The sequence below is a fragment of the Eriocheir sinensis genome, chromosome 52 (genome assembly GCF_024679095.1).
Source record: "Eriocheir sinensis breed Jianghai 21 chromosome 52, ASM2467909v1, whole genome shotgun sequence".
Lineage (NCBI taxonomy): Eukaryota > Metazoa > Arthropoda > Malacostraca > Decapoda > Varunidae > Eriocheir > Eriocheir sinensis.
In genome coordinates, this window is record NC_066560.1 from 7,813,315 (window position 1) to 7,832,017 (window position 18,703).

Sequence of the window (18,703 nt, forward strand, 5' to 3'; positions counted from 1 at the left end):
TTTGGTTTATTTTGTCTCTTCTCGTTTCTCTCTCTCTCTCTCTCTCTCTCTCTCTCTCTCTCTCTCTCTCTCTCTCTCTCTCTCTCTCTCTCTCTCTCTCTCTCTCTCTCTCTCTCTCTCTCTCTCTCTCTCTCTCTCTCTCTCTCTCTCAAAAAAAAAAAAATTTAACTACTCCCTCGATTTTTTTTTCATATTCGTTACTGTGTGAGTTTTATGCGATTCTTACAAGGCATCATTCCCATCTCTCCCTCCTCCTCCTCCTCCTCCTCCTCGTCCTCGTCCTCCTCGTATTCCTCATCATCTTCAAGCTTACTGATAGGGCTCCCACTTTTTCCCTTTTTTTTCCTCGCCCTTTTTCCCCTCCATCTTCAGGCCCATTTTTGAAGTTGAGAGAACCAATTTCTGTACATTTATTTTTATCTCTCCTCCCATCTCCGAGGATATACGAGTGGGTCGGCCTGGCAAAGTTTGTGTCCTGTGTATGGGTGGAGGAGATTGGCTATGTGTGTGGGGTGGGGTGGGGTGGATGGGTGTGTGTGTGTTGGTGGGGGGGTTGTATGTGTGTGTGTGTGTGTGTGTGTGTGTGTGCTCTGCTGATAAGATGGATGCATGAATGAACAAATAAACTAACTGACAAAAAAGTGAGAGTGGCTAAATAAGATCTGATAAACAAGTACTTTTTACCTTCATTCTTCTTTTTCTCCATTTGCTACTCTGATCTTCCACTTCTATGCATTTTTTTAATCTTTTTCTTCTCTACTTTCTACTCTCCCTTTCATCTGTCTCTCCTTATGCTACTCTGATCTTCCACTTCTATGCATTTTTTTAATCTTTTTCTTCTCTACTTTCTACTCTCCCTTTCATCTGTTTCTCCATTTTGCTACTCTGATCTTCCACTTCTATGCATTTTTTTAATCTTTTTCTTCTCTACTTTCTACTCTCCCTTTCATCTGTCTCTCCTTTTGCTACTCTGATCTTCCACTTCTATGCATTTTTTTCCTTTTTCTTCTGTATTTTCTACTCCCCCAATCGTCTGTCTCCTTTTGCTACTCTGATCTTCCACTTCTATGCATTTTTTTCCTTTTTCTTCTGTATTTTCTACTCCCCCAATCGTCTGTCTCTCTTTTTCCTACTTTTATTTTTCACTTCTCTATATTTTTTCATCATTTCTACTCTATTTTTAATCTCCCATTTTCTACTCCTTATACTACGTTTATCTTCCACTTCTAACTCCTACTTCCGTTTTCCTGTTGTCTCTTCTCCTTTCTCCTTTCTACTTCTCTTTTTTATCTTCTTATTCTTTCGTCCCTATTCCCTTTATTCCTACTTCTATTATCTTCTACTACTACTTCTTCAACAATTACCATATTAACGTGGCCTCTGCAGTACCCTTAGCCTCTCTGAAGGGCTCTTGTCGTCGTCATCAGCCCGTTAGTGGAGCGGCCCAAGTTATTTATGGTTTCTTCCCTGATATACGAGACGCTTTGGCTAGCCCGGTGTCCCCCGCTGCCGCCCCTGACCCACGCCGCTGAGGGGAGGCTGATCGGTGGACGGCTGGACTGCCTCTTGGGTAATCTTCGGTGATGGTTGAAAATTGGCCGGTCTCGAACTTGGGTATTGGGAGTCGTCGTGTTTGCTCTGACCATTCTGCCACCGCCCCCATTTCAGACACCATTCTTTTATTTTTATTTTACTACTACTACTACTACTACTACTACTACTACTACTACTACTACTATAACTACTAATACTTTTTCCCTCCTCCCAATTCATTATCACGACCACCACCACCACCACCTCCATCACCACCACCACCACTACCACCACTACCTCTAACACCATTCCCACCCCTCCCCCTAACACCACCACCACCACCTCCACCACCACCGCCACCTCCACCACCGCACCGCCGCCGCCGCGTCTCATCCATCACCTGGGCGACGGTACCTGACACCTGTCTCTCATGAACGCCAATTTGTCGTTTTCTCCGCCTTGGCCGACGACCCTTTCGCCGCCGCCGCCGCCACCCGTTTTCTTCCCCGCACGATTTCCCGTTTTCTTTTTCTAGTCTGTTGGAGTCCATTAAGGGAGGGCTCAGTTAAATTTTGTCTTTTTTATATATTTTCTGTGGCGTGTGTGTGTGTGTGTGTGTGTGTGTGTGTGTGGTTTAGTGATTTTTTTTTTCTTTGGGGTCTGATATCTTGTAATTTTATTTGCTCTCTTTTCTTAAATTTTTTTGGTTTTGGGTAGTTTTTAAACACATCTTTAAAGTTTTGGTTGTCTTTTAAAGTGTTGATATATATTTTTCGGATGGCATTTACTCAGTTATTTTTTTCCGAGTTTGTTATGAATATCCTTTTAATTTTTGCATTTCCACACAGCAAAAGTAAAACATCTCTAAGGCAAATACATAACAAACAACAACAAACAGACAAACACATATAAAGAAGCCCTCTATGTCCTGCTCCCGTAAAGAATATGATGAGGAGAATCCCCCAAAAAGAGTCAAATTCGGTCTGGAAGTGGTCTTAATTATTTCTTTCTTTATCTTTTCTACAATTTTCTTTTTTTCATATATCTTTTTTTTTCTAGGCTGGTGCTCAGGTGTGTCCAGGTTGCCTTAATTACGTTGTTTCGGCTTATAATTAATTTCCTTAGTGCTTTTTCTGCCTCCTTAATGTGGCCACCTAATTGTTTTTTTTGGTTTTAATTATGTATTTTTTGTGTTGCGTTTTTTTTTTTCTCAAGGGGATGTTGTGGGATATCCAGGCTGGTTCCTACTCTTCTTTTCTCCTCTCTCCTTTCTTTCTCTTTTTTTCCTTTTTTTCTCTCATTCGTATATATTTTCCCTTCCTTCCTTCTCATTCCTACTTCTGTTTTCCTGTTGTCTTTTCTCATTTCTCCTTTCTACTTCTCTTTTTCTCTTTTTTCTTTTTTTCTTACGTCCCTATTCCCTTTCCTTCCCTCCTTTTCATTCCTACTTCTGTTTTCCTGTTGTCTCTTCTCCTTTCTCCTCTCTACTTCTCTTTTTCTCCTTCTTTCTTATTCCTGCGTCCTTATTCCCTTTCTGCCTTCTTTTTCCTTCTGTTTTCTTTTCCTTCTCTCTTTTCTCTGTTTCCTCTTTTCTTTCTTCTATCTTCTCCTCTAATTTCTCTGCTTCCACCTTTCTGTGTTCCTCCTCTTCTCTCGTCCCTCTTCTCTCTCTCTCTCGCTAATCAACTTCTTTTTTCTGCTGTTTCGTTTTTATGTTCCTCTTTTTATCTTCTCTCTCTTTCTTCTTCAGTTATTTTCTCTTTCCTTTTTCTCTTCCTCGTCTTTTTATCTTCCTCTCTTTCTTTTTCTTCCTTTTTCTTACTTCTCTTCTTCCTTGTTTTTCTTTTCTATGTCCTTTGTGTGATTATCTTCTCTCCTTCCTTTTCTTTTGCATTCCTTCATCTTCCTTTTTCTTTTCGATCTTCTTTCTGTGTCCTTCTATTCCTCTTCTTTTTCTTTCTTACTTCTTCCTCTTTTTTTCTATTCTATCTTTTTATATGTTCCTCTTTTTCTCCTCTCTTTCATCTTTCTTACTTTTCTACCTCCTCCTCCTTCTCCTCCTTCCTCTCTAGTTCGTTTTTATGTTCCTCTTCTTCTTCCTCTTTTTTTTTACATCCTCCTTGTTATCTTCTTTTCCTTATCTTCCTCTTTCTTACTGTTCTGCTTCTTCTTCCTCCTCCTCCTTCATCTCCTTTCTATGTGGTTATCTCTTTTCCTTATCTCATTACTCTGCTTGACCTGTTTTCTTCTCTTATTCTCTTCCATCTTTCTTACTCTTTTGTTTCCTCCTTTTCCTTTCCAATCTCCTTTCCATGTTCTTTTCTTTTCTCTTCTATCTTTTTTTGCTTCCTTGGTTTCTCTTTTTTATCTCCTTCTCATTATTCGTCTTTCTTCTTCTTTATTCCGTATCTCTTATTTCTGTCTATGTCTTTCCTAGTTCCTCTAAGTCTGCAATAACTTTTTCAATCACGCTCGGTTGGCAATTCTTATATAACTTCGTCCTGTTTAATTATTATCTGCGTTCATTTCAGTCAGTTGAGTTTACCTTCGAATGATATGTTTTCTTTCTTCATTATATTTTCGATCTAATTTCCTAAAGTGTGTAAATGTGTGTTCAACGTGTTTGCTTCCGGGTGATGTAACCATTATGTGTGTGTGTGTGTGTGTGTGTGTGTGTGTGTGTGTGTGTGTGTGTGTGTGTGTGTGTGTGTGTGTGTGTGTGTGTGTGTGTTTCCCTTTGCCTGTGTCTTTTGTATGTGTCTGTTTTCCTGTTTGTCTCTGTTCGTTCGTTTCTGTCTGTTTTCCTGTTTTTCTGTTTTTCTGTCTGTTTTCCTGTTATACGGTTTTCCTGGTTTCCTGTTTTTCTGTCTGTTTCCTGTTTGTCTGTACGTTTGTTTCTCTCTGTCTGTCTTTCCTCTTGTCTATCTTTTGTATGAGTGTTTCTGTTTTTCTCCTTGTTTTTGTGTCTTTTTGTTTGTCTTTCTGTGTGTCTGTCTGCCTGTCCGTCTGTCATCCTCAATCTCTATTCATCTGTTTATCTATTCATTGCTCTTATCTCATTTTCTATTCATTACTATTGTCTTGTTTTGGAAAGGCAATCTTGAGGAACCAATATAAACAAAAGCTGCTTATTAGATTTGACCCTCACGTTCCTTTTTTTCTTTTTTTGTTATTTGTTTTGGTTCTGTATATTAGTAATCATCGTGTGAAGTTCCCGTCAACCCGTCCGTCTGTCTGTGTCTGTCTGTCTGTTTGTTTCGTCTTTGTCTGTCTGCCTTTCTGTCTCAGTTAATCGTTCTGTTTGTGTATTTTTTTTTCTTGTCTGTATATTTTCTTGTCTGCTTTTCTTCGTCTGTCTGTCTGTCTGGCTGTTCGTTTCTCTCTTTATATGTATATGTACGAATCGTGTCTGTGTCTATCCCTCCGTCTGTCTGTCTGTCTGTTTGTCTGTCTGCCTGCCTGCCTTTGTATTTCTGGATGTCTCTGTGCCTGTCTATGTGTCTCTGTCTGTCTGTGTGTCTCTGTCAGTCTCTCTCTCTCTCTCTCTCTCTCTCTCTCTCTCTCTCTCTCTCTCTCTCTCTCTCTCTCTCTCTCTCTCTCTCTCTCTCTCTCTCTCTCTCTCTCTCTCTCTCTCTCTCTCTCTCTCTCTCTCTCTCTCTCTCTCTCTCTCTCTCTCTCTCTCTCTCTCTCTCTCTCTCTCTCTCTCTCTCTCTCTCTCTCTCTCTCTCTCGTTATTCCATTTTCTTTACCCTTTCCTTTACCTCTCTTCTTCACCCACCTCTTCCCATCTCATTCCCTCGCTATCCTATCCCTTCCTCTCACTCCTTAATATAAGCCTCTTGCATTGCCCCTCATCTCCCCATTCCTCCCTCTCTCCCCTCTCCCCCACGTACTCACCCTCTCATCCCCTCACAACACCTCACCCACCCCAGAATGTCACCCCCCCTACCCTCCTCACCCTCTCGCTCTCCTCCCTTCACCCTCTCACCCTTTTATTCTCCCCCTTCGCCTCCCTTAACCTCGGTACACTCACTGAGATTGCTTTTCCCCCTTCCTCCTCCTCCTCCTCTCCCTCCCTTCCTCCCTTCCCCCCTTATCTCTCATTCCCTCCCTCCCTTTCTTTCCTGAGCTTTTGTTTGGCTCTCTCTCTCTCTCTCTTTCTCTCTCCTCTCTCTGTCTCTCTCTCTCTCTCTCTCTCTCTCTCTCTCTCTCTCTCTCTCTCTCTCTCTCTCTCTCTCTCTCTCTCTCTCTCTCTCTCTCTCTCTCTCTCTCTCTCTCTCTCTCTCTCTCTCTCTCTCTCTCTCTCTCTCTCTCTCTCTCTCTCTCTCTCTCTCTCTCTCTCTCTCTCTCTCTCTCTCTCTCTCTCTCTCTCTCTCTCTCTCTCTCTCTCTCTCTCTCTCTCTCTCTCTCTCTCTCTCTCTCTCTCTCTCTCTCTCTCTCTCTCTCTCTCTCTCTCTCTCTCTCTCTCTCTCTCTCGTAAAGGGGAGCCATAACCCCTCTCATAGTGGCCGGGAAAGACACAGATTGGAGGAAATTAAGTCGTTTTTTCCTCCTCTCTCCTTCCCTCCTTCCTTTCCTCCCCTTTATTTCCTCATTAATTTTTTTCCCTCGCCTCCTTTCCTCCACTTCCTCGTCTTTTCCTTTCCAGGCTCGTTTTTTTTCCTTCCTGCTTCTCTTCCTTCCTTCCTTTTGTCTTTTTTTGCTATATTTTCTTTTCTTTATTTTCTTCTCTATCAATTCTCTCATTACTTTGGTTCCTCATTTTCCTCTTATTGCTCTCTTCTTCCCTGTGTGCCATATTTGTATTCTTCCTTTCTTCCTTAGGTTCCTCCTCCTCTTCCTCGTCTTTGTCCTCCTCCTCCTCGTCGTCCTTCTCTTCCTCTTCCTCCTCCTCCTTTTCGATTCCTCCGCCTCTCTCATCATCCCAGTATACCTCCATTCCTTTCTTCTCGCATCCTCTTTCCCTCCCCCTCCCCCTCTTTCTTTCTCTCCCTTCCTCCTTTTTTCCTTCTTTCCTCTTTCCTTCCCTCTCTTTCCTGGAACAACTTTTCCCTCCATCCGCCATCAGCTATTTATTTTTCCTTTCCACTAATAAGGAGGAAGAGGAGGAGGAGGAGGAGGAGAATATTCAGAACACCAAAATGAAGTATGAAGAGAAATAAAAGGAGTAAATTAATTAGCAAGAGGAAGAGGAGGAGGAGGAGGAGGAGGAGGAGGAGGAGGAAAATAATTATAGGGGATCTGGAGGGAGATAAGAGAATGGGGCGCGGCGTGGGGAGGACTGCAAAGTTTAAAGGGAAACTAAAATGAAGAACTGATTGAAAACGGAAAAAAACGTATATGGTCGATTTTCATTAAAGTTTGGTCCAGTTTCTCTCTCTCTCTCTCTCTCTCTCTCTCTCTCTCTCTCTCTCTCTCTCTCTCTCTCTCTCTCTCTCTCTCTCTCTCTCTCTCTCTCTCTCTCTCTCTCTCTCTCTCTCTCTCTCTCTCTCTCTCTCTCTCTCTCTCTATCTCTATCTCTATCTCTATCTATCTATCTATCTATCTTGTTTGAGTCTTTTCTCGTATGACAAGTTACCATACGAGGAAAGACAAACAATTTCACTTGCATCCTCTAGAAAGGCGAAGGGTGCGAGGGGACTTGGTCGAGGGTTATAATTGGATGAAGGTTTTTAATAATGAGGATGTTAATAAGGTTCTGTTGGTAAGAGAACCCGGTAGGACACGTAGTAATGGGTTTAAACTGGATAAACTCAGATTCAACAGGGACATAGGCAAAAACTGGCTCACTAACAGAGTGGTAGATGAGTGGAACAGGCTGGGCAGAGTTGTTGTGAGTGCCAATACAATAGTCACATTCAAAAATAGATTAGATAAGTTTATGGACGGTGATGTTAGGTAGGGTTAGGTTCACAGGGGCTTAGGTACACAGGAGCTGCCTTGTACATGGCTACCGGCCTCTTGCAGACTCCTTACGTTCTTATGTTCTGATGTTCTTTTGTTCTGTCGTTCACCGTTTGCCTGCTTCACCAATTTCTCCCTTTTTTTCTGTTTCCCTTTTTCCTTTCCTTCGCATAATAAGACTTTTCAATTCCATATCTTCTCGTTCTTATTTCATCTTTTCTTTCATCTTTCTCTCTGCGCTGTCTCTGCTTTCACCTGATTGTATCTTTCACCTGTCCTGAGTTGAGGTAATTAATCATCTCACCTCTGGACATATTGGAGTGCTGTGTCTAATATCCTCCCTGTATTTGTATTTTTATTATCTTTTTTTCCTTTCTCTTTCTTTTATTTCCCAGATTTCACCTTCCCCTCACCTTTCACTTTCACATTTTTACTCTAATCACTCTCTTTAACCTCATTTCTCTTTTCTTACCCTCGTTTTCTTGTTTCTCAGCATCTATCTTTATCTATGTCGTTGAGGCTAACAGAATCAGCATTCAATATGGAGGTTCGATGTATTTTTGGATCTGAAGGGAATTGCATGCATAACCAATCTTCAGGAGCTGTTAGTGTAGCCTTGCGTCTCTCATCTCTTATTTCTCTTCTTCCTTCTTCTCCCTCCTTTTCTCACTGATCGTCTCTCACTTCTTTTCTTCTCCCTTCTTCCTTTTTCCCAGCCTTTACTCTCTCCTCGCTTCCTGGTCTTTCTTTACTCGTTCGTGTCTCCATTTATTACCATCCCTCCTTTTGTTTTTCCTTTTTTCTCCTTCCGTCTTCCTCTCTTCGTTTCTCTTGGGGGTTTATTCTTTTTTTGTTCCTCAAACTTTACTCTCTTGCTACCCTCGTTCTTTCCTCCAGTCTTCCTTCTTCCTGTCTTTTAGTTTTGCTCTTCCTTCTACCCTGCCTCTCTCCCTACCATCTCTCCTTTTTTTGCTCTTTTTCCCTCCTTCCATCTTCTCTTCGTTTCTCTTGGGGGTTATTCTTCCTTTCTTCCTCAAACTTTACTCTCTTCCTACCCTCGTTGTTTCCTCCAATCTTTCTTCTTCCTGTCGTCTACGCTGTCTCTCTCCCTACATAATGCTTTTCTTCCATGTTCTGCTCCTCTTCTTTCATTCATTATCTTCCCACTCCTCGGTTCCTTCTCTCCACTTCCTTTCTCTCAAGACTCTGGTTTTCTTCCTTCTGACTGACCTCTTGCAGACTCCTCATGTTCCTAGTATTCTTATTTTTGTATTGTGTTTTTAGTTTGCTTTGTTATTTTGTTTTGATGTCTATTTTGTGTTTTATTTGCCTGATGTTGTCTAATCTTTTGTTGGGTTCCTATGTGTCTCCTCCTCCTTCTCCTCCTGCTCCTCCTCCTTCTCCTCCTTCTCCTCTTTCTTTCCCTGTTCTTTGTTTTCTTTTCTTTCGATTACATTCCCTGATACGCATTCTTCTTCACGTCGCATTCCGCCCTCGCTCAGTCCCGTCACGCTCCCCGAAGCATTCCTTGAGGCACCCCTGCAAACACAACTCTCTCCGAGGAAGTTTTGTCTTACTACGAGCTCCTGCAACCTCCTCCTCCCCCCCCTCCCCCTAGCGCCTTTATCCAATTTTCTTTTTCATTTACTTCTTAAACACTGGTGAAGGAAGACAAACGGGAAAGAGAAGAAGGAGGAGGAGGAGGAGGAGGAGGAGGAAAATGAATTGGAGGAGGATGAAGAAAAGAGGAAACATATTGACAATAGCCCGTAACGAGACATCGAGGGCAAAAAAAAAAACCAAAAAAGATATAAAAGAAAAGAAATAACCCTTAGCGACACATGAAAGGCAAAACAAAAAAAAGAACAAAAGAAAAGAAAAACGACAAAGAAAAAAAGTAAAGAAAACGGGGACACAGGAATTTAGTATTTCTCGATAAACACACCAACATACCCCATCAGGGAAGCTTTCAACATAACAACACGCCTACGTATATGTGAGAGGCGGAGGCGTCTAAAATTACCCACCGTAGTTTCTCTAGTCTATTCAGTGTTAGTCTCTGTAGTTTACGAGTGTTAGTGTCTATGTTGTTGACCTCTGTTTTGTCTAATGTTGACCTCTGTTTTGTCCAATGTTGACCTTTTTTTTCCTCTAATGTTGACCTTTTTTTTGTCTAATGCTGACCTTTTTTTTTTCTCTAATGTTGATCTTTTTTCTCTAATGTTGACCTTTTTTTTTCTCTAATGTTGACCTTTTTTTTGTCTAATGTTGACCTTTTTTTTCTCTAATGTTGACCTCTCTTGTCTAATGTTGACCTCTCTTTTGGCTACTCTTTACTCTTATCTATTATGGGAGCGGCGAGTAGAAGCCTTTTTTTGTACTCTTTTTGTAGCCCTTGAGTCGTGTCCTTTGATGTAAAAAAAAAGTCGGTTCCACGAAAGCTGGCGGACCTTAACCTTCAGGGGAGAACTCGCGGACTTGGTATCATTGCTGGGTGATAGTCCTGAGGGTAAGTAGCAGAGAGGGAGAGATTGTGGGCTATGTCACGGTAGGTTAGATCTATTAAACAACACCCAATGAGCGATCGGGTTAGATGTTGTCCCGGGATCTGCCTTTGCAACGGCTCCCTGATTTTCTGTTCATTCAATGTTTTCGTCCTTCAACTCTTATTTTCTTCTTCAGTTTTCACTTAACATCTATTTTTTTCACTGATTTTGCACTTGTGTTTTATTAGACTTCTGAACTCTGTGTTTCCTTCCAGAGTGTTTTTCAAGTAACTTTTCCTTTCTTCTATTTTCTCACTTTCCTTATTGCTATTTTTGAGTAGTAAGAAGATGGCGCCACTATAAACACTTGTCTGCGCCATGACGGGCTGGGGCCGAACACCATCCAGGCCCCTCAAGCAAGCCTACCGGCGCTATAGGCCTAGACGTAAAAAAAAAAAGTGTCAGCTAGGTGTTCGTCTGTGTCTTCCTTGTATGGCTGTTGTACAAATGTGTGTGCCTTTCTAATTTCTGAGTATTGTTTGCAGTGCAGCAGGAAATGTTTTAAGTCTTCCACTTCAAAGTCACACATATCACATTTGGCGTCCTCATTTCTCTTCCTCCAGTTAAGATCCGTCACCCAAGCAATGATGCCAAGTCCGCGAGTCCACCCGTGAAGGATTAGGCCGCCAGCTCTCGATTTGATGATATGATTGGGCGGGGAAGTGGCAGATGGAATTCAATGTCGGGAAGTGTAGCATTCTGAGTGTAGGCAGGAATAATCTCTCACACGATTACTCCTTAAATGACACTCCTCTAAGCAAGTCTGGGCGTGAGAGGGACTTAGGAGTACTAGTATGCACTGACCTCCGTCCTAGGGCTCAATGCATTCAGGCTAAAAATCGGACAAACAGAGTACTGGGTTTCATCTCAAGGAGCGTAAGTAACAGGAGCGCTGAAGTCATCCTCAAAATTTACTTAGCACTAGTTAGACCTCATCTCGATTATGAAGTTCAGTTCTAGTCACCCTACTATAGAATGGATATCAAGATGTTAGAATCTGTACTGCCTTATGAAGACAGGCTATTTAAATCTACACTCTCTAGTTGAGTGTACAGGAGCTGCCTTGTATAGGCCAACCGGCCTCTTGCAGACTCCTTACGTTCTTATATTCTTATGAAACCGACTGTAGTTTATTCAATGTAGCCTCTCCCGTCATTAGAGTATCAAGTTTCTATAGTATGTCCAAGGAAAGAGCCTTAAGTCCTTTGTGCTTTACTCGGGGTGCTGTACAGGTGTTAGCCGGTGGAGGCCGCATCGCTGCACACGACTTTCTACTCATGCTCATCCCTATACTGTCCAAACCCCTTATGCAAGAGTTAACCAGCATCTCCATTCTTTCATCCCCTTCACTGGTAAACTCTGAAACAGCCTTCCTTCGTCTGTATTTCCTCCTGCCTATGACTTGACCTCTGCATCCGGAATTGACCTCTCGTTTGGCCAGTCTATATTTATCGCTATATGAGAGGAACAGTTAGCGGTCTTTTTTTTTTTTTTTTACATCTTTTTGTTGCCCTTGAGTTGCTTTCTGTGCTGTAAAAAATAAAGTGCACGGGGGAAAGTGAATAACGGAATGAATAAGGAAACTGTGATACGCGCACCGAAACACACCCACACATCAAACAATTAGCACTCCGGACAACACCTGAACCACAAAACCCTCATTAGCGCCCACACCATTTCATAATCTCCATAATGATCAGTTTTTCCAATCAATTCCTGGTACTAAAAATACATTCTCACATTTCTTGCCTATATCATCACCGAAAGCTAAATATGGAAGGGATTTTCGTGGTATTTCGTGCGTGATTTGGGAGCTTGCGAACTTGTCGTGTTGGAGTGTGGAAACTGGTCCTATGTGTGTTTAATGCCATGAAAGAAAGCATATAATCGTGTCTTCTCTGCATTACAACTAGATAACGAAACACCAGATGGCAGGGAGTCACACACACACACACACACACACACACACACACACACACACACACACACACACACACAGTTAATTAGTTAGTTTATTTATTCCTCCTGCTTTTTTTTCTTTTGTCTTTTTTCTTTTTATTTGTCTCGTTTTCTTTCATTGTTTTTTTTTAGTTTGTTCGTTTGTTCTTTCTTAATTTTTTTTTTCATTTGTTCTTTTTTCTATTTTACACACACACACACACACACACACACACACACACACGCACACGCACACGCCCCTGAACAGCTCTTGGGGCGAAAAAATGTGAAGTCTTCCCTTCTCGTCTTCACCTCTCACTCTCCTGCTAACTCCCGTCTCTCCCCCCTGCTCCTATTCCTCCTTATCCTCTCCGCCTCTCCCCGCCTCTCTTTTTTCTCCCTCCCTCACGCTCCGGTGCCTTCAGACTTACATTGTTGCTCCCAATTTTCCGACCAATTTCTATCCTCCGTCGGCTTTTCGCTGAGACAAATGAAAACCTTCCTTGCCGACACGAACTCGCACGCCGCCGACTGACTGGAAGTGAAGGAAAGAGGGAGAGTGGGCTGGTGGAGACTGAAGAAGAAGAAGAAGAAGAAGAAAAGATAAAGCAAATAGTGATGAAATATGTGTGTAGAGAAGAAACAGAAGAAGGAAGGAAAGAGAGGAGGAGGAGGAGGAGGAGGAGGAGGACGAGATATGGGAGAAATCTAAAGAACGAGAAGGAAAGATAAGAGAAATGACATGAAGGAAAACGGGAGAGTAGGCGGGAGGAAACTGAAGAGGAAGAAGAAGAAGGAAAGATAAAGTTGAATGATGAGAAATGAGTGTAGAGAGGAAACAGGATAAAAAAGGAAGAGGAGGAGGTGGAGGAAGAGGAGATATGGGAGAAATCAGAAGAACGAGGGAAGATAAGGTTAAGAAAGATGATAAATGAGGGAAGAGAGGAAACAGGAGAAGGAAGGAGAGGAGGAGGAGGAGGAGGAGGAGGAGGAGGAGAATGAAGAAGAGGAGGAGGAGGAAGAGATATGGGAGAAATCTAAAGAATGAGAAGGGAAGATAAGATAAATAAGATATGAGTTTAGAAAGGAAAATAGAGAAGGAGGAGGAGGAGGAGGAGGAGGAAAAATGGTCAAAATCTGAAGAGCAGGAGGAAAAAAAAAAGAAAAAAAGTATCGAAAAAATGGAGAAGAGAGGGGAGGAGGAGATGGAGGAGATAAGAAGGAGGAGGAGGAGGAGGAGGAGATATAGAAGGAGAAGAGGAAGTTATTACCGGAGAGATCGATGACAGTTCCTCCCTCCCTCTCTCTCTCTCCTCTCCTCCCTCTCCCTCACCCTTTTCCTTTCCCTCCCTTCTTCTCTCCCTTCTTCATCACTCCCTCCTTCAATCTGTGTCCTTTTCTCTTCTCCCTTCCTCTCTCCTCTTATCTTCTCTCCACTCCTCTCCCTTTTCTCTCCTTGATATGAGTGACGCGGAATGAGAGAGAGAGAGAGAGAGAGAGAGAGAGAGAGAGGAAAAATGCGTATCACTAAAAATAAATACTTCAAACATTATTTTTTTTATCTCTCTCATCCGCGTAAGTGAAACAGCTGTGCGCAATTTTGTAATTACGTTCTTTTTTTTTCGTCATTTGCATGTGAAGTGTGACGATTATCTAGAAGCTGATCTATAAATGGCGCTGTAATGGAGTTTGCAATGATTTTTTCTTTCGCTCTTTGTAATTACTTTCTTTTATTCTGTTTTTATTGTTCATCTTTTTTTCCCTTATTTAACCATCTCTATATATCTTTCGTTCTTTCTATCATTTTTTCCTCTCTCTCTTTCTTTCTTTTTCTCTCTCTTTCTTGCTGTTTTTTCGTGTATGTTTGTCGGATAATCTAAAACTGCTTAAAATTGTCTATCTACCTCTCTTTCTATCTATCAATCTATTTATCTATCTTTCCATTTATATTTGTTTATTTATCTATCTAATAATCCCTCGTTATCAATCCATGTATTATTTTGTATATCTCTACCTATCATTCTGTTAATCTTCTTTTAATTTATCAAGCAATCTACCTCTTTGTACCTATCTATCTCCCCGTCTCCTTATCTATCTATCTATCTATCTATTTATCTACCTATATATCTATGTATCTATCTCTCTGACCTGTATGTTTATTTATTTACTACTATTGAGCGTTTTATCTATTATTTACTATCTGTGTGTGTGTGTTTGTGTGTGTAGGTGTGTGTGTGTGTGTTTGTGTGTGTGTGTGTGTGTGTGTGTGTGTGTGTGTGTGTGTGTGTGTGTGTGTGTGTGTGTGTGTGTGTGTGTGTGTGTGTGTGTGTGTGTGTGTGTGTGTGTGTGTGTGTGTGTGTGTGTGTGTGTGTGTGTGTGTGTGTGTGTGTGTGAAATGGTCGTAAACACACATTTTTCAATCGTTCTTAGTCCCCTTTAATTACCCGACAAACGTGACCCCTAATTAACGATCACAAAGATGGATTTTTCTCTCCCTTTTAATTGTCTTCTCATCACCTCATTAATAGGCTCTGAATTAGCGAAGTTTTAATTAGTCTTTTTTTTTTATGCGAGACTTGGATTTAACTCATTTGGCTTTGGTATTTTTTTTTTTTTCTCGTTATATTTTTTTTCTATTATCCCACTTTCTTTTTTTTGCATCTCTTTTTGTTTACTTTAATATAGTTTTTCGTCTTATTTTGTTCATCATTATCATCATCATCATCATCATTATCTTCATCATTATCATCATCATCATTACCACCATCATCATCATCATCTTTCCCAACGTTCCTCACCCTCTCTGTTTGATGTCAGTGTACTCCATTCTGCTCTACCCAAGGCTTTAATTTCAACTTCTCACTTCAACTCCTTAACTCTTCCTTTAGTTCAAGTCTGATTCTCTGTTCAAATGGATCTGTGTTTCATCGTGAGGAATATTAGTGCTGGAGGTGTCTCGGTGTTGCCCTCTTGTAGCTGACGTCGTGAGAGGTAGGGAGGAGGCGCAGCAGAAGGAAGACTGTGTTGAAGGTTGTCCTCGTGTGGTGGTTTGGTGGGGTTGTGAAAGGCGGGAGTTGACGGAACGGAAAGGAGACGGACAGACGGACAGGAGACGGACGGACAGACGGACAGGAGACGGACGGACAAGAACAGAATGAATGATGAATATAGGAACTGAACGTTATCGGAGTAATGCTGGAGTCTGCTCATAAACACACACACACACACACACACACACACACACACACACACACACACACACACACACACGTCATTATAGCCGTTGTAAATAGACTAACCCCGTGACAGCATCATTATTAACATTATTTTAAAAGGACACATCATTATAAGAAAAAAAAAAAGATAGAAAAAATATACAATTCTGAGAGGATAAAGGAAACTAATAGATTTAATTAAAACTTTACCTCCCTTGTGGGCGTCTCTCTCTCTCTCTCTCTCTCTCTCTCTCTCTCTCTCTCTCTCTCTCTCTCTCTCTCTCTCTCTCTCTCTCTCTCTCTCTCTCTCTCTCTCTCTCTCTCTCTCTCTCTCTCTCTCTCTCTCTCTCTCTCTCTCTCTCTCTCTCTCTATCTATCTATCTATCTATCTTCGTGTGTGTGTGTGTGTGTGTGTGTGTGTGTGTGTGTGTGTGTGTGTGTGTGTGTGTGTGTGTGTGTTACCTAGTTGTAATTTTACAGGGCCTGGGCTTACGCTCGTGTGGTCCCGTCTCCATATCTGTATTTGTTCAGCTTTTCCTTAAAGTTGTGTGTGTGTGTGTGTGTGTGTGTGTGTGTGTGTGTGTGTGTGTGTGTGTGTGTGTGTGTGTGTGTGTGTGTGTGTGTGTACGTTTCGAGTCAACACAAGCTAGCCAACATTTTTTTTGTTATTTCTTTCGCCTTTTGTTGCTGTTCCCGCCTGTCTGTCTGCCTGTCTGTCTGTCTGTCTGTGATCCCCTCTGTTATAAATCTTTTCCATCTGCGGACAGGTGAGCTTTTGTACCTGAGATTTATTTGTTTTTGTTTTATTTTATCTTTTCCTCTTTTCATTTCCTCCCTTACTCTTTCCGTTTTCCCTCCCTTCTTTTTTTTATTTCATTATTCCTCTTTCTGCTTTTTCTCTTTTGTCTTTTTTCTTTTTATTTGTTGATTTTCTTTCTTTGTTTTGTTAGTTTGTTCGTTTGTTGTTTCTTCATTTCTTTTTTTCTTTTCTATTCCATTATTTTCTTATTTTCCTTTTTTCCTTCTGCTTTTCCCTACATATTTTCCCTCTATTTTTCTACTTATGTTCCTTTCTCTTTCCTTTCCTTCGTTCTTTCATCGCTCTTTATTTTCGTTATTTTTCATTCTCTCATTCATTTTCTTTCTTCCTTATTTCTTTTCCTGTCTTTTTCTTTCCCTCATTTTCTCTGTACTGTCCCTTTTCATTTCTCTACTTTTATGTGTATGTAAAAATAAAAATCTGTTTATTTCTTCTCTTTTCTACATGTATATAATTATTTTCAACACATTTTCACAAGATATATTTTCGTAAACTTCATATTTCGTTTTATTGAGTCACATCTTTTTTTATTAATTGCTACATATATCTTTTAATTTTTCGCTGCCTTTCCTCTGTATATTTAGTTTCCTTTGTTGACCTTTGTTAATCCTTTTAAGCCTTTCCATGTTTCTTCTTTTTATTAATACTCATGTAGCTAAAGACGCGTTAGAGTGCTTGCTATTTTGGTATCATATTTTGATTTTTATTTTCTGGTGCTTATTCATGGTTGTATTTTTGTATTTTCATTTTCTTTGTGGCTAAATATAATCCGCCTTAGGAAGAAAAGAAAATGTGAAGTTTTGAATGAAGGGATGATGCAGAGAGGGAGAGAGAGAGAGAGAGAGAGAGAGAGGGAGAGAGAAGAGAAAAGAGAGAACTTTCATTATCTTTTCTACTCCTTTCTCTTATCTTACCTTTTATCTACGCTCCTCTTCCTTCTTCTCTCCTCTTCTCTCCTCTCCTCTCCTTCCCTCTTCTCTCCTCTCCTCTCCTCTCCTCTCCTCTCCTTCTCTCTTCTCTCCTCTCCTCTCCTTTCCTCTTCTCTGCTTTCTTTTCGTCTTCTTCGTCTCGTTCTTTGCCATTTTTCCTACATATCTCCTTTCGTATTTTCCATGTTCGTTCTATCGTCCGTATCGTTCGTGCTTCCCCGCTGACCGCTGATTGTATGGCAGGGACGGATGGCCTTGTATCGATTGTAACACACACACACACACACACACACACACACACACACACACACACACACATGCACTTTTTGCTTTCAGATGTCCATTCAATCTTCGTTTTTCACAACTTCTTTTCCTCCTCCTCCTCTTCTTCCTCCTCTTCTTCCTCTTCCTCCTCTTTCTCTTTCTCTTCCTCCTCTTCCTTCTCCTCTTTTCCTCCTCCTCGTACTCTTCCTCCTCTTCTTCCTCCACCTCCTCCTCCTCCTCTTCTTTTGCTTCTTCTTCCTCTTCCTCCTCCTCCTCCTAATCCTTCTCCTCCTTCTCCTTCTCCTTGAGGGCTCAGCCGTATGAAGAACGATTCAAGCGACTCACCCTCTTCACGCTGGAAAAAAGACGCTTACGATGTGTTATGATACATGTGTTCAACTACCTTAAAAAGTTCAGTAACGTCGACCACTCCCCAGTTTTTTGAGCCACAAACTTAAGAACCAGAAACAACGGTCTACATATTCAAGCTAGGCGATGTAACACAGACATTGGCAGGAGTTTCTTTTCAAACCGAGTCATCCGCCGCTGGAATAATCTTTCCTCAGAAGTAGTAGTGGGTAGGCGGTGGCTGAGTGGTTAGCGTTCTTGTCTCACATTCACCACGCCATGGACAACGTCGGTTCGAATCCCCACGCTACCACCTGGGATTTTTCAGTCACCGCCGAGTGGCCTAAGACTACCCACATGCTGTCCTGAAGACCATCCATCAATCCGGACTCTAGAAGAAACCGTCCAGTGAATCAAGAATGAGTTCCTGGGGGCAGCATGACCCAAGAACAGGCACCACTATAAAAAAAAATTGTCTGCGCCACGACGGGCTAGGGCCGACCATCTGGCCCCTGAAGAAAGCCTACCGGTGCTTTAGGCGGGGAGGTAAAAAAAAAAAAAAAAAAAAAAGTAAATGCCAATCCCATCAACTCTTTTAAAAATCGATTCGACCGTCATTTCATTGTGACAGGAGTAAATTGAATACCGAGGTGCTTTCATCTACTCTGCGGCAATGAACAGCTGTCGAGCAGATTAAATCACCAGAGTGGGCAATCTCGTAATGAGCCAATATGCTTTCTGTTGCCTGCATTCCCATGTTTCCATGTTTCCTCCTCCTCCTCCTCGTATTCCTCACCCCTCAGGAAAGGGCTGCCGGTCTAATTTTCTTTTTAAATGCAAATGCCATGACTTTTTACCGTCCACTGCTCTTTCCCTACCCAGGAAGAGAGGAGGAGGAGGAAAAGAATAATAAGAAAGGAAAAAAGGATGATTAGGATGAGGAGGAGGAGAATAAGAAATAATATGAAGGGGAGGATATATAACTCAGAAGCAAAACTGGTGAAGTGAAATATCAGAGTAGACGAGTGGAAAATTCTCACTTCTCCTCCTCCTCCTCCTCCTCCTCCTCCTCCTCCTCAACCTGCCCCCATGGCTTTATAATTAGATGCACGGTGTTGATTGCTTTCTTTTCCCCTTCGACGCGCCTTAAAGAGATGAGTCCATTAGCGGGGCGCCGATGACTCATTTTACGACCATTAATTATAT

At 41.6% G+C, this 18,703-nt stretch overlaps 1 protein-coding gene across 1 annotated transcript in view; it reads left to right on the top strand.

The window, feature by feature from the left end:
• Positions 1–10,605, top strand: part of LOC126982837 (uncharacterized) — an 81,414-nt gene extending 70,809 nt beyond the window's left edge. The window contains exon 3 of the mRNA XM_050835110.1: positions 10,547–10,605. Coding sequence (XP_050691067.1) covers positions 10,547–10,605 — 59 coding nt within the window. The remainder of the gene's footprint in view (positions 1–10,546) is intronic.
• Positions 10,606–18,703: the final 8,098 nt, after the last annotated feature.